The 13,773-nt window shown below is 36.6% G+C and overlaps 1 protein-coding gene across 3 annotated transcripts in view; it reads left to right on the top strand.

Annotated features, from left to right (window-relative positions):
* Positions 1-10,753, top strand: part of ZNF292 (zinc finger protein 292) — an 82,186-nt gene extending 71,433 nt beyond the window's left edge. For all 3 annotated transcript variants that reach the window (XM_037013749.2, XM_037013758.2, XM_037013768.2), the window contains one exon: positions 1,756-10,753. In XM_037013749.2, coding sequence (XP_036869644.2) covers positions 1,756-8,898 — 7,143 coding nt within the window. In that variant the 3' untranslated portion in view covers positions 8,899-10,753. The remainder of the gene's footprint in view (positions 1-1,755) is intronic.
* The last annotated feature ends 3,020 nt before the right edge of the window (positions 10,754-13,773 follow it).

Below are 13,773 nucleotides of genomic sequence, written 5' to 3'. Positions count from 1 at the left end.
AGAGTTCCTTTCTGAAATAATTTGAGTTGGATTTTTAAGCAATAAGTAAAAGTTTTTAATCAGTTTTTGTCAATTCTGGAGAAAGGGATCGCCATTCACGATAGAACACAGTTAACTTCCTCAAGGCAAATATCCTACATCCACAAATCCTTTGTCCCCTAAATCCTTTCTTAAAGTCATTTCTTTCTCCATTGTTTCCTGAAACTTTGAGTAATTGCAGCCTTGCCAGCATTCTTGTCCACTATATATTTTCCAGCCCTTCTTGACGTCCGCCTTCATTACCACATCAGGTCATCATCAGGTTGACTTGGACTTTGATTTGTGCAAGACTTCTTAAACCTTCCTCTCTTTAACATGCAGCTTTACTGGCCACCCATCTTTTTGTTTCATATTACAACAGAGGAGGGGCTTAATTGTCCATTATTACTCGTAGCCCTTAAGGCATGTAACAGAGATGCAAATGTTTTACTGTAAAAGTTTTCTGGCTCAGACCTATTTCAAAATAGTATAAAATAACTGTGCTATCTTATGTGAGAGCTGGAGGCAACCATAGGGTCCCACCTCTTTCCCAGTTGTCCTTTCTTCACTGTCACTTTTAAACAGAGTTCTCATATGTATTCTTGACAATTTTCTTCCTGGTCTCCTCAATCCTAAAATCAAGGTCAGTGCAGGGTCCCAATAGCCTGCTTTAGCCTACAAATCTATGGTTCTGTTTTAGTAAAATGGTTTATTTCCTCAACTTGTGAAAATACAGACCCTTTCAGTTATAGTGTTTCTTTGTGTTTTTTTTTTTTTGCTTCCTTTACATCTTGCCTTTGATCTTGAATCACACATATTCCATTCCGATGAATGTGACCACATCTTAGGGATGGCTTATTTCTCATATTTTAATTCTTTTGCCTTTTAAAACCCATTTTAATCTCTTCACTACATATATATTTCAAATGACTCTTTCATTACTCCTGTCTTATAGTTCAAGATACTAGTTCAAAAGAGAAAAGGTTTATTGTATCTCTTCCTACTTCAGATTCTTAAGATTGTCCATCAGTGAGGGAGGTGATGTGGCATTCAGTTTTCTGGTTGAAATGAAGTCCCTACTATTAAGTATCAAATGACTTTATTCTGTTTAAAGTGAATCTCTCCATTCATTACTAACAAGTTAGGAAATATGGGGACAGTCTTAGTTTTATAATTGGGTTAAGAGGGTTTTATTTCAGAAGGATTACAAACAAATATAGGAAATGAGATTAATGGTAAAGTTGACATTCATTGATTACTTACTATGTGCCAGACATTATACTAAACTATACCAGGTACTTTAATATATAATAGCCATAAATGCTCACAGAAATTTTTGAGGTTTAAATGCTGTTTTGATATCTTACTATATAAATGGGATACGAAAGATCAGAAATGTTAAGTAACTTCCATGTTTGCCTTTGTACTAGATGATTTTATGCCCAGCACTTAGCTCTCAATGCTTAGGCTTTTTCTACAGTTGTATACATGTTACATACACATACACACCAGGCTAAGCACAGTGCTTTAGAAAGAGCATGCTTTCATAAGTTGGCTTTTGCAAAATTTGAGAAACGGAAACCTCCATTTTAAAATTACTAAAATTCACAGTCTGCTTTCATAAGTTGGCTTTTGCAAAATTTGAGAAATGGAAACCTCCATTTTAAAATTACTAAAATTCACAGTCTGTTGATTAGTGGAGATGAAGTTAACATTTCCTATTTGCTCTTTTCACAGACTGAAGGGGCTGGACTTGCCACCTGTATAGAACTATGTGTGAAAGCTCTTCGTTTGGAATCAACAGAAAATACTGAAGTGAAAATATCTATTTGCAAGACCATTTCATGCTTGTTGCCTGATGATCTGGAAGTTAAACGTGCTTGTCAGCTGAGTGAATTTCTTATTGAGCCTACAGTAGATGCATATTATGCTGTGGAAATGTTATATAACCAGCCAGACCAAAAATATGATGAAGAGAATCTTCCAATACCAAATTCTCTACGCTGTGAGCTCTTACTTGTGTTGAAAACTCAGTGGCCCTTTGACCCAGAATTCTGGGATTGGAAAACCTTAAAACGACAATGTCTTGCATTAATGGGGGAAGAAGCATCCATTGTGTCTTCAATAGATGAACTAAATGACAGTGAAGTTTATGAGAAAGTAGTAGACTACCAGGAAGAGATGAAAGAAACTTCCATGAATGGACTTCCTGGTGGAGTTGGTGCTAATTCTGGTCTTCTTAAAGACATCTGTGATGAAAAGCAGAAGAAGAAGGAGATAAAACAGTTAAGAGAGAGGGGCTTTATATCTGCTAGGTTTAGAAATTGGCAAGCCTACATGCAGTATTGTGTGCTGTGTGATAAAGAATTCCTTGGTCACCGAATAGTGCGACATGCTCAGAAACATTACAAAGATGGGATTTATAGTTGCCCCATATGTGCAAAGAACTTTAATTCTAAAGAAACTTTTGTCCCTCATGTCACATTGCATGTTAAACAATCTAGTAAAGAAAGACTAGCGGCTATGAAACCATTAAAAAGATTGGGGAGGCCTCCCAAAATCGCACCTACCAATGAGAATCAGAAGACTAATGCTGTGGCCAAGCAGGAACAGCGGCCAATAAAAAAGAATAGTCTCTATTCAACAGACTTCATAGTATTTAATGACAATGATGGCTCAGATGATGAAAATGATGACAAAGATAAATCTTATGAGCCAGAAGTTATCCCAGTCCAGAAACCAGTACCTGTTAATGAATTTAATTGCCCTGTAACTTTTTGTAAAAAGGGCTTTAAGTACTTTAAAAATCTAATTGCTCATGTAAAGGGACATAAGGATAATGAAGATGCCAAACGCTTTCTTGAAATGCAAAGCAAGAAAGTTATTTGCCAGTACTGTAGACGGCATTTTGTGAGTGTCACTCATCTCAATGATCACTTACAAATGCACTGTGGCAGTAAACCATATATCTGTATACAGATGAAATGTAAGGCCGGTTTTAATAGTTATGCAGAACTCTTAACCCACCGAAAGGAGCATCAAGTCTTTCGAGCAAAGTGTATGTTTCCTAAATGTGGAAGAATTTTTTCAGAAGCTTATTTACTGTATGACCATGAAGCACAGCATTATAATACCTATACTTGTAAGTTCACAGGTTGTGGTAAAGTTTATCGTTCTCAGAGTGAGCTAGAAAAGCATCTGGATGATCACAGTACTCCTGAACAAGTGCTGCCTCCTGAAGACCAACTTGATTCATCTGGAGATTCTGTTCAGCCTTCCAAAGTGAATCACAACACAGAAGGGAACGCTGAAAAAGAGAGATCCATGCTTCCTTCAGAAAATAATACAAGAAACACCTTACCAGCAGATAGAAGTGATGCTTGGGTTAAAAGCAAGGGAGAATCAGCTGTGACCAAACAAGACAAGACATGTGCCTCCGAGCTTGGGCATGATGGACCGTTGTCAAATGTCTTAGAAAGCCCTGCTGCTGCTCCTCGACTTCAGGCCAGTGAGGTAGCTGTGTCCATTAAGGTGTCCCTCAATCAGGGGCTCGAGGGTAACTTTGGAAAGCAAGAAAACTCACCTGTGGAAGGCACTGGTGAATCACTGGTTGCAGACTTACACTCACCAGTTGAAAATGTTTGTAATGATTTGTGTCATCCAGGTTTCCAGGAGAGAAAAGAACAGGATTGCTTTAATGAATCCCAGGTTACTCAGAATTCTTTAGTAAATTCAGAAACCCTTAAAATGAACATTACTCCACAAAACTTAGGAAGACAGATAAACAATCTGATGACTTTTTCTGTGCAAAATCAGGCAGGATTTCAAAACAGTTTACCAACTCCCAAGTTTGACTGTGGAGGTAATGTTAAAACAACCAGTCTGTATAACTTACCGCTTAAGACATTAGAAAGTATAACATTTGTTCCACCGCAGCCCAACCTAAGTATTTCTTTAGGAACTCCATCAGTGCCTCCAAAAGCACCAGTTCAGAAATTCAGTTGTCAGGTTGAGGGATGTACTCGAACCTATAATTCTTCACAGAGTATTGGGAAACACATGAAGACAGCCCACCCCGACCAATATGCTGCATTTAAAATGCAGCGTAAAAGCAAAAAAGGTCAGAAATCTAACAACCTAAGTACACCAAACAATGGAAAGCTTGTTTATTTTTTGCCATCACAGGTGAGCAGCTCTAGCGATGCGTTTTTTACATCACAGACCAAAGCCAATGGGAATCCAACCTGTTCAAATCAGTTGCAGCATGTCTCACCTTCCATTTTTCCAGCTCATTTAGCAAATGTGTCAACTCCACTGTTGCCTTCAGTGGAAAGTGTCATAAATCCAAATATACCTTCTCAGGATAAAAATGAGCAAGGCAGTAGTATGTTATGTTCCCAAATAGAAAGTTTACCCAATACTACTTTGCCAGCACAAATGGACCATCTAACCAAAACAGTTTTGCCTTTGAATATTGACAGTGGCTCAGATCCTTTCCTTCCTTTACCTGCAGAAAGTAGTTCAATGTCTCTTTTCCCTTCACCAGGAGATAGTGGGACTAATTCTGTTTTTTCCCAACTGGAAAATAATACAAATAATTTTTCCTCACAGATTGAAGGAAACACGAATTCCTCCTTTCTTAAGGGAGGTAATGGTGAAAATGTAGTTTTCCCTTCACAAGTCAGTGTTGCAGATGATTTCAGTAGCACCAGTGCCCAACAGTCCACAGCTGAAAAAGTTAAAAAAGACCGTGGGCGAGGCCCAAATGGGAAAGAAAGGAAACCGAAGCACAACAAGAGGGCTAAATGGCCTGCAATTATCAGAGATGGGAAATTTATCTGTAGCAGGTGTTACAGAGCTTTTACTAATCCCCGATCTCTGGGTGGACACTTGTCTAAGCGATCTTACTGTAAACCACTGGATGGGGCAGAAATAGCTCAAGAACTTCTACAGAACAGTGGACAGCCTTCTCTTCTTGCCAGCATGATTCTTTCGACAAATGCAGTGAATCTGCAGCAGCCACAACAGTCTACCTTCAATCCAGGAGCATGTTTTAAAGATCCATCATTCCTGCAACTTCTTGCTGCTGAAAACCGCTCATCAACATTTTTACCAAATACATTTCCTCGTGCTGGTGTGACTAACTTTAATACAAATGTTAGTCAAGAAGGAAGTGAAATCATTAAGCAGGCTTTGGAAACTGCTGGCATTCCCAGCACATTTGAGGGTGTAGAAATGCTTTCTCATGTTCCAACAGGTTGTGTCTCAGATGCAGCACAAGTAAATGCAACAGTGATGCCAAATCCAACTGTGCCACCCATCTTGCAGACTGTATGCCACCCAAACCCCCTGCTGACAAACCAGAATAGAACACCAAACTCCAAAACTTCCTCCATTGAGGAATGCAGCAGTTTGCCTGTTTTTCCAGCAAATGACTTACTACTGAAGACTGTTGAAAGTGGCTTGTGCTCTAGTTCATTCCCTAATTCTGGTGGACCATCACAAAATTTTACCAGTAACAGTTCACGTGTTTCAGTTATAAGTGGGCCTCAGAACGTAAGGTCCGGTCATTTAAATAAAAGGGGAAATAGTGCTTCTAAGAGAAGAAAGAAAGTTGTTCCTCCACTAATTGCACCTAATGCTTCCCAAAACTTGGTAACAACTGACTTAACAGCCATGGGACTTATAGCAAAGAGTATTGAGATACCAACTACTAACCTTCATTCAAATGTAATTCCAAATTGTGATCCTCAGGGTTTGGTGGGAAATCTAACACAGAAACTGAATAATGTTGACAATCAGTTATTTATGACTGATGTGAAAGAAAACTTTAAAACCAATCTTGAGTCCCATACAGTGTTGGCTCCTTTAACATTAAAAACTGAAAATGGTGATTCCCAAATGATGGCTTTGAACTCATGCACAACTTCAATAAATCCTGATTTGCAGATTTCTGAAGACAGTGTTATGCAAAACTTTGAAAAGACTCTTGAAATTATTAAAAATGCTATGAATTCTCAAATACTTGAGGTAAAAAGTGGATCTCAGGGTGTTGGTGAAGTATCACAGAATGCCCAAATAAATTATAACATTCAGCTTCCTTCAGTAAATACTGTACAAAGTAACAAATTACCTGATTCTTCTCAGTTTACCTCCTTCATAGGTGTTGTGCCAGCAAAAAATAACATTCCTCAGTCTGAAGTATTACATAAGGAGGATCAAGTGCAGGAAATTTTAGAAGGCTTACAGAAATTAAAATTAGAAAATGACCTATCCACTCCAGCATCTCAGTGTGTACTAATAAATACATCAGTGACACTAACTCCCACTCCTGTTAAATCAATTCCAAATGTCACAGTTGTTCAGCCAGTTTCTGAAATAATAAGCAACATTCAGTTTAGTGACAAAGTTAATAAACCCTTTGTGTGTCAAAATCAAGGTTGCAATTACAGCGCTATGACAAAGGATGCACTATTTAAGCACTATGGTAAGATTCATCAGTACACTCCAGAGATGATTCTTGAAATTAAGAAGAATCAGTTGAAATTCGCTCCATTTAAATGTGTAGTACCTACATGTACAAAAACATTTACAAGAAATTCTAATCTCCGGGCACACTGTCAGTTGGTACATCATTTTACAACAGAAGAAATGGTAAAGTTAAAAATTAAAAGGCCTTATGGAAGAAAATCTCAGAGTGAAAATTTGTCAGTCCCACGAGTCACACTAGTAAAAAGACAGCTAGCTATTACAGAAGAAAATAAAAGGGAGTTCCAGCCTACTTTAGAATTGGGAAAAGTGAAGGAAAATGCTGTCAGTAATGTAGCAGTGATCCCAGAAAAACAACTTACAGAAAAAAAAAGTCCTGAAAAAACAGAAAGCTCTTCACAAGTGATTACAGTCACTCCAGGACAATGTAATACAAATTGTCTCATGAACATAGAAACCAAAGGACGGAAAATTAGGAGACATAAAAAAGAAAAGGAGGAGAAAAAACGCAAGAGGTCGGGTTCCCAATCCCTTGAGTCTCCGACAAGATACAGTCCTTACAGACCTTACAGGTGTGTTCACCAGGGTTGCTTTGCTGCCTTTACAATACAGCAAAACTTAATTCTGCATTACCAGGCTGTTCACAAATCAGATCTACCTGCATTTTCTGCAGAGGTGGAAGAGGAAAGTGAAGCTGGTAAAGAAAGTGAAGAAATTGAAACTAAAACTGTGAAAGAATTTCGATGTCAGGTGAGTGGCTGTTCTCGAATTTTCCAAGCAATTACTGGCGTAATACAGCACTACATGAAACTTCATGAAATGACTCCTGAGGAAATTGAAAGTATGACTGCGTCTGTGGATGTTGGGAAATTTCCATGTGACCAGTTAGAGTGTAAATCTTCATTTACCACATATTTGAACTATGTTGTTCATCTTGAGGCAGACCATGGAATTGGGGTAAAGGGAAACAAAACTGAAGAAGACGGCATATACAAGTGTGACTGTGAAGGCTGTGACCGTATATATGCTACTCGGTCTAATCTCCTCCGACACATATTTAATAAGCATAATGACAAACATAAAGCTCATTTGATTCGGCCAAGAAGATTAACACCTGGTCAGGAAAATATATCAAGCAAGGCAAACCAAGAAAAGACAAAGGCTAAATACAGGGGAACAAAACAGAGATCTGGAAAGGAAGAAATCAGAATGCCTAAGACCAAACGAAAGAAAAAAAATAATTTAGAGGACAAGACTGCAAAGATTGTTCAGATTGAAGAAAATAAGCCTTATTCTCTGAAACGTGGAAAGCATGTATATTCTATAAAGGCTAGAAACGATGCCTTATCTGAATGTACAAGCAGATTTGTAACCCAGTATCCATGTATGATAAAGGGGTGTACATCAGTTGTTACAAGTGAAAGCAATATAATTAGACATTATAAATGCCACAAATTATCTAAGGCATTCACAGCACAACACCGTAATCATCTTATTGTCTTCAAACGGTGTTGCAACTCAGAATTAAAGGAAACTTCTGAGCAAGAAGTTAGTAAGAGCGATACGAAAGATTCTAATACCTGTGTGTCAGAGAACAATGATAACTCGAGAACAGCTACAGTTCCACAGAAGGAAGTTGTAAAAAATGAAAAAGATGAAATGGATGAGCTAACAGAATTATTTATTACAAAATTAATAAATGAAGACAACACAAGTGTGGAAACCCAAGCTCATACCTCTTCAAATGTAAGTAGTGATTTTCAGGAAAATAACACCAGCCAATCAGAAAAACCAAAAGCAAGTAATTTGAAGAGAGTTAACAAAGAAAAAAATACCTCCCAAAATAAAAAGAGGAAGGTTGAAAAAGCTGAGCCAGCATTGCCAATTGAGTTAAATAGTTTGCATAAAGAAGAAGAAACTGCTGTTGCAATTCAAACCACTGAGGAGCATCCTGCATCCTTTGACTGGAGCTCATTTAAACCAATGGGATTTGAAGTATCATTTCTGAAGTTTCTTGAGGAATCTGCAGTGAGGCAGAAGAAGAATATGGACAGAGACCATCCAAATAGTGGAAGTAAAAAAGGATCCCATTCAAATTCAAGAAAAAATATTGACAAGACTGCTGTGACTAGTGGAAATCATGTATGCTCTTGTAAAGAAAGTGAAACCCTCATACAGTTCGCCAACCCATCACAGCTTCAGTGCATTGACAATGTAAAAATTGTTATAGACAAGACTTTTAAAGATTGCACTGAGCGTGTCTTAAAGCAGCTTCAGGAAATGAAACCTACTGTCAGTTTAAAAAGACTTGAAGTACACTCAAATGATACAAATGTGTCTATTATGAAAGAAATCAGTATGGGAAAAGCCACAGGGAGAGGGCAGTATTGATAACTAATGTGCTATAAATACATCATTCATGCTTTTTTTTAAAATAGGAAGCCATCACGCATGCTAGAATTGTGAAATGTTTTCATCATTTTTGTTTTTGACATGAATTAAGCTGGCCAAAAACAAACAAAAAAAGAAAAACATGACATTTGTCATGTAAAACTTTCTTTTTATCCCTATGGGACTTAAGGAACAGAATCGGTATTTCAGTTACTGTAAATAGTGGAGCTAAACCTCAAATTTCTATCAACCAGTTGCTCTTCCCGTGAACTAAATGGAATTATCTGTGTGACTGATATGTTTCACCAGGTCACGGCTCATGTATAAACAGTACACTTTGTAGATACCTTTTTTGTATATATTTATTACTGTAAATCATTTGCTGCCATCAGCAGTGTATAAGTCTAAAGTATTAAATGACACATTTATATTTGGAATTTTAATTTTTAACCAAGTGACCAAGTTTTTAAAACTTCTTTTATTATTTTAAATTAATTTTTTGAACTAAAACTAGAAACTCTGCCATAGTTCATTTTTACATAAAACATTTATTTACAAGATGATTGCAAAATTACTTCTCACAAAGTAGACATATTGTATCAGTACCTTGCTCTGCTTTGTAAATTTATTCCTCCAAGGTTTTTTGGGTGGTATTCATGTGAAATTAAAGCAGATTCTTTAGCAGTTTCCTATAGCTACAATTTTTCAATGCTTCTGATTGGATACAGTTACCATGATTCCATGAAATACAATGGAAATGTGAATAAAGAATTTACTACATCAAAGATTTTAAACATTCGGTATTAAAAGAAAATCCTTTGTGAATGTGATAGAAACTAGTAGTGTGGAGCAATGTAAATATTTGAGGTGGTGATTTGTGAAGTAGCCCAGTATTGCCTTAAATAAAACCACATTTCATTTGTTTTATACATGTGATCTTATAAAAGTTTTTTTTCCCCCCATTTTCTGAAATTTATAGATTGGTGTATAGCTTTAAACTGTATAAACTTTTGTGGAAAGATTTTTTTAAACATTTTTATAAATCTTAAAATTGGTATCATCAAAGTGAGCCCATCTTGTGTTTATAAAATGCAAGAGTCCTTAACATTTATAATTACATAGATGAAACACTTTCTATAAGGAAGTTGGATGTTTTGATTTTACTGTTTATAGGTGTTAGATTGTACAGATTTGTATTTTCCCACCATATCTAATGATACTTTTTTCATTAGATTGGTCTTCCAGAGCAGTATTAGTTGTTCTAATTGATTATTTTGGTTATTCAGTATATAGCTAGCTACAGTTTAGCTCTATTCACCATATTTATACTGTGGATTAATGGCCAGAGATAGAGGTTATGTCAGGAGAGTTTATGATCTTCCTTTAAAGTCCAACTTTAAAATGTACTGGAAGCAAAAGAAAACATCCTTTCAAACTTTGTTTCTTTTTTCCATAAATAGTAGCTTTGATTTTTGACTTGGTGTTTGTCATAAACCAGTTTATGGTCACAATGTTATTAGCCTGAGGTTTTGATGATGTGATGATATGAAAATGTGTATATTCCCTGTGCAACATCCAATTTGCAGGAAAAATGAAGCACTTAACATTTACTGAAATTGCTGGTACTCTGAATAAATAAGCATGGTCAAGGAATGAATTATTTTCTTTCGGAAAATATTTTTTAAAGTTTTATTATTAAGGTATTATAGTTTTATTTTTAGGGCCTAAGGGTTATATTGAATATTTGGTTTCACCTCAAGATTTATTACCATTATGCATAAAACTTGACACATTAAAATCCCTACCCTTTGGTAAGCCCACTGTTATTTATTAAAATAAAACTTGTTCTTATGGGTGATTAGTACATGTTTTTTTTCCTAAATTAACAATAACTTAACTTTGAGTAATTTTAACTTTAATTTTTGTTAACAACTGAATGTTTCTGTACAGTTTTCTTAGAAGTTGACCTAGCTCTTAAGGGAGGCTCTTGGCCAACCTGCCATATGTAGTTGCAGTAGCAAGTAGATTCATCTCTGATGGGCATAGCGGTGAGCTGCTGTTCAGTGAAAATGCCAGTCTTGGGACTTTTCTTTTGCTGATGAGCTTCAGAAAGTTGACCACTAGATATTTCTGTAATTATTCTCCTACGCGTCAGTGGAAGGAGTTTGCCAACATTGGGTTAAATTTTTTATCCAAGTACTGTATGTTACAAGAAATTAGGGAAGAGTGGGCTTTTTAGCATGGAACAGAAAACTTGAATTATGGTATAAAAATGAATATGAATTTCTAGAACAGCATGCTGGTAAAATTTGCTATGGAGTGTAATGCCTAAGTATTAAAAAATCATAACGTATATATTTTTCATGGTATACTTGCCTTCAATATTGCCGTTGTCTTGAGATATTTTCACCTACAGCCTAAATTTGCTTGAGGTTTCAGAATTTAAAAATGGATTTTTGTTCCTTCTAAACCCAAAGAATTTGAATCTTACAGATCAGAACCTGTCCAAAATACATCATTGTATTAAGTGAAATGAAACAGTTTGGGAAGTTTTTTGGCAATGTTAAGTTCACCATAGTTAAATTATTATTTGAAAGTCTTTAGAGATGAATAGTTTTAACAAGGCAAATTTTGAGTATCAGGTAAGCGAACAGTTACAGCTCTTCAGATAAATAGTACATAAATACTACAGAGACAGAGTGCTCTCTTTTTCAGGGAAAAGAAGGTAGGTAGGTAGTTATGAAAGTTGTAAAGATAAGTCTTGAAAGATAAATGAGTAATTGTCGTAGGGGAAAAGGGAATTCTAGGTATGGCGGTATGGTCACTTGGCAGAATGACAGCAGAGGTCTTTTTTGGAAAGTAGGGAGGTGGAGAACCTGAAGCAGAAGAGGCCAGTGGGCCAGATCATAAAGATTATTGTAGGCTGCATTTTGTCTTTCATCTTGTTTTTTTTTTAAGTGGTTACCGAATGCATTTAGTGTAATGAATGAATAAAGTGTACTGAATGCGATTGAGTCAGGTACCAATTTTAGATAACTGGCTGTGTATAGAGGATAGATTGGATAAGCTGGAGATTTAGAGCAGAGAGACTTGAAATAGTCTAGGCAAAAAAATGCTGTGAGCCAGAAGAAAGTGAATGGAATTGAGAAAGAGACTAATGGATATGAGAGGTGTTAGAGCAGTAAGCCTTTCTCAAAATATTTATTGTAGTAAGATAATAGAGCATTGGAATGTGAGGTCTATGATCAAAGAAGTTTTCTGAACTGCATGTGATAGGTCACTCTTTAAAAATCCAATGCACATTAGCATATTAAAGGTTCTATACAAAGAACATGTTAAAGTGGGAATTTTCCAGACTTAAATGGCCATGAAAATGTTTTTCTAATGTTAATACTTAGGTATATCCCACTGAATTAGTTCTAAGGAACACACTGTGGGAAGCATTCATCTAAAATGGTGTCCACTTAGCCAGGGCTCATAGGTGTGCACCAACACGGTTCTATCAGCTGTTTATAAATGGTGATTATTCTGATCAGTTTTTACCATTCCAAGCTGTATTGGTTGTTTAAAATCCAGTCTTACTCAAAGCCCCTGTCAACCTCTTCAAATACTGTCCTACTTCCCATATTCTATTCCCAATGTTTCTATCTCCATGAACACATACTAAGCTTTTCCTTCCACTTCAAGGCCTTTACACACATTTTTTCCTCTGTCTAGAATGCTTACTTCTCTTGTGTATATGGCTGACTCCTTATCAATCAGTTCTCAGTTTAAATGTCACTTCACCAAGAAGACACCCAAATCATTTCTGTAATCAAGTCTCACATGTCCATTCCCTATGGCAGTGTTTTCATTTTTATATTTGTTTCTTGTTTATTATCTGCCTCGCAACACTATCCATCAGTGAACAAAATGATACTTTTTATTTCTCAGTGACCTTGCTAATGAGAGGTGCCTTTCATTTCAGTGATCCACTCCCCATAAACGAGAGCCTGTACCTTGCCATAATCAAAACCTGTATCACTTCCAAATCTGGAATTCAAATCACATTCTCCAGCCACAAACTTTCTAGCTCACCTGTTCAAATATCTCCATTAAAAAGTATTAACTCATCACAACTAAACAGTTAATCCTACCACTTGCTTATCTTGTCCTTAACTTGATGGTTTAGAGATTACTGTTTAGATCCCACTGTTAAACCCATTGTGGATATCCTTAGACCATGCTTCTCTTTTGTGTCATGAACTGGAATAATCTTAAAAGCTTCTGTCTACTTGAGCAGTTGAATGGGAGAAAATTATTACAACAGGCAGGTTTATACTCAAAATTGAAATAGGCTTTGCTGAAAAAAAGATTTGATGGGAACTTTATCAACTTTCACCACCAAATACAAACCCATCTATATCCTCCCTCTCTTCTTGCCGAAAATCCATCCTCACCTTTCAAACTCTCTTACTAGATCTTTTACAACAGCTCGCAGACATAAGCTAGTAGCTACTACTGGGGTCACGTGGTTCCGTTCAACTGTAACCCTTTTTATTTGGTGCCCATCATAGCTAATCTGTGTTCTCTATTCATAAACATTCCATTTCTTCACTTTTTATTTACTCCCACTTCGTATGTCCCTACAACTCTCCTGAAATTGCCCTCAGGATCACCAATCTCTTAACAAACCATAGCTTTCCGTTTTCACCCTCATTCACAGCCTGAGGACCATTCAGTAGGGTTGGTGACTTCGTCTTAGAAATGTTCTCTTGGTTTTTTTGACATTTTCAGTTTTGCCTCCTTACCCTTTCCGAGTTCCTCTCCCAGTACCTGATCTTTGGCTCTGTGTGTGTGTGTGTGTCTACACTCCGGGTGATTTAGTCCATTCTG

Source organism: Manis javanica, chromosome 13 (assembly GCF_040802235.1).
Source record: "Manis javanica isolate MJ-LG chromosome 13, MJ_LKY, whole genome shotgun sequence".
NCBI classification, from domain to species: domain Eukaryota; kingdom Metazoa; phylum Chordata; class Mammalia; order Pholidota; family Manidae; genus Manis; species Manis javanica.
This window is presented reverse-complemented; position numbering and strand designations above follow the sequence as displayed.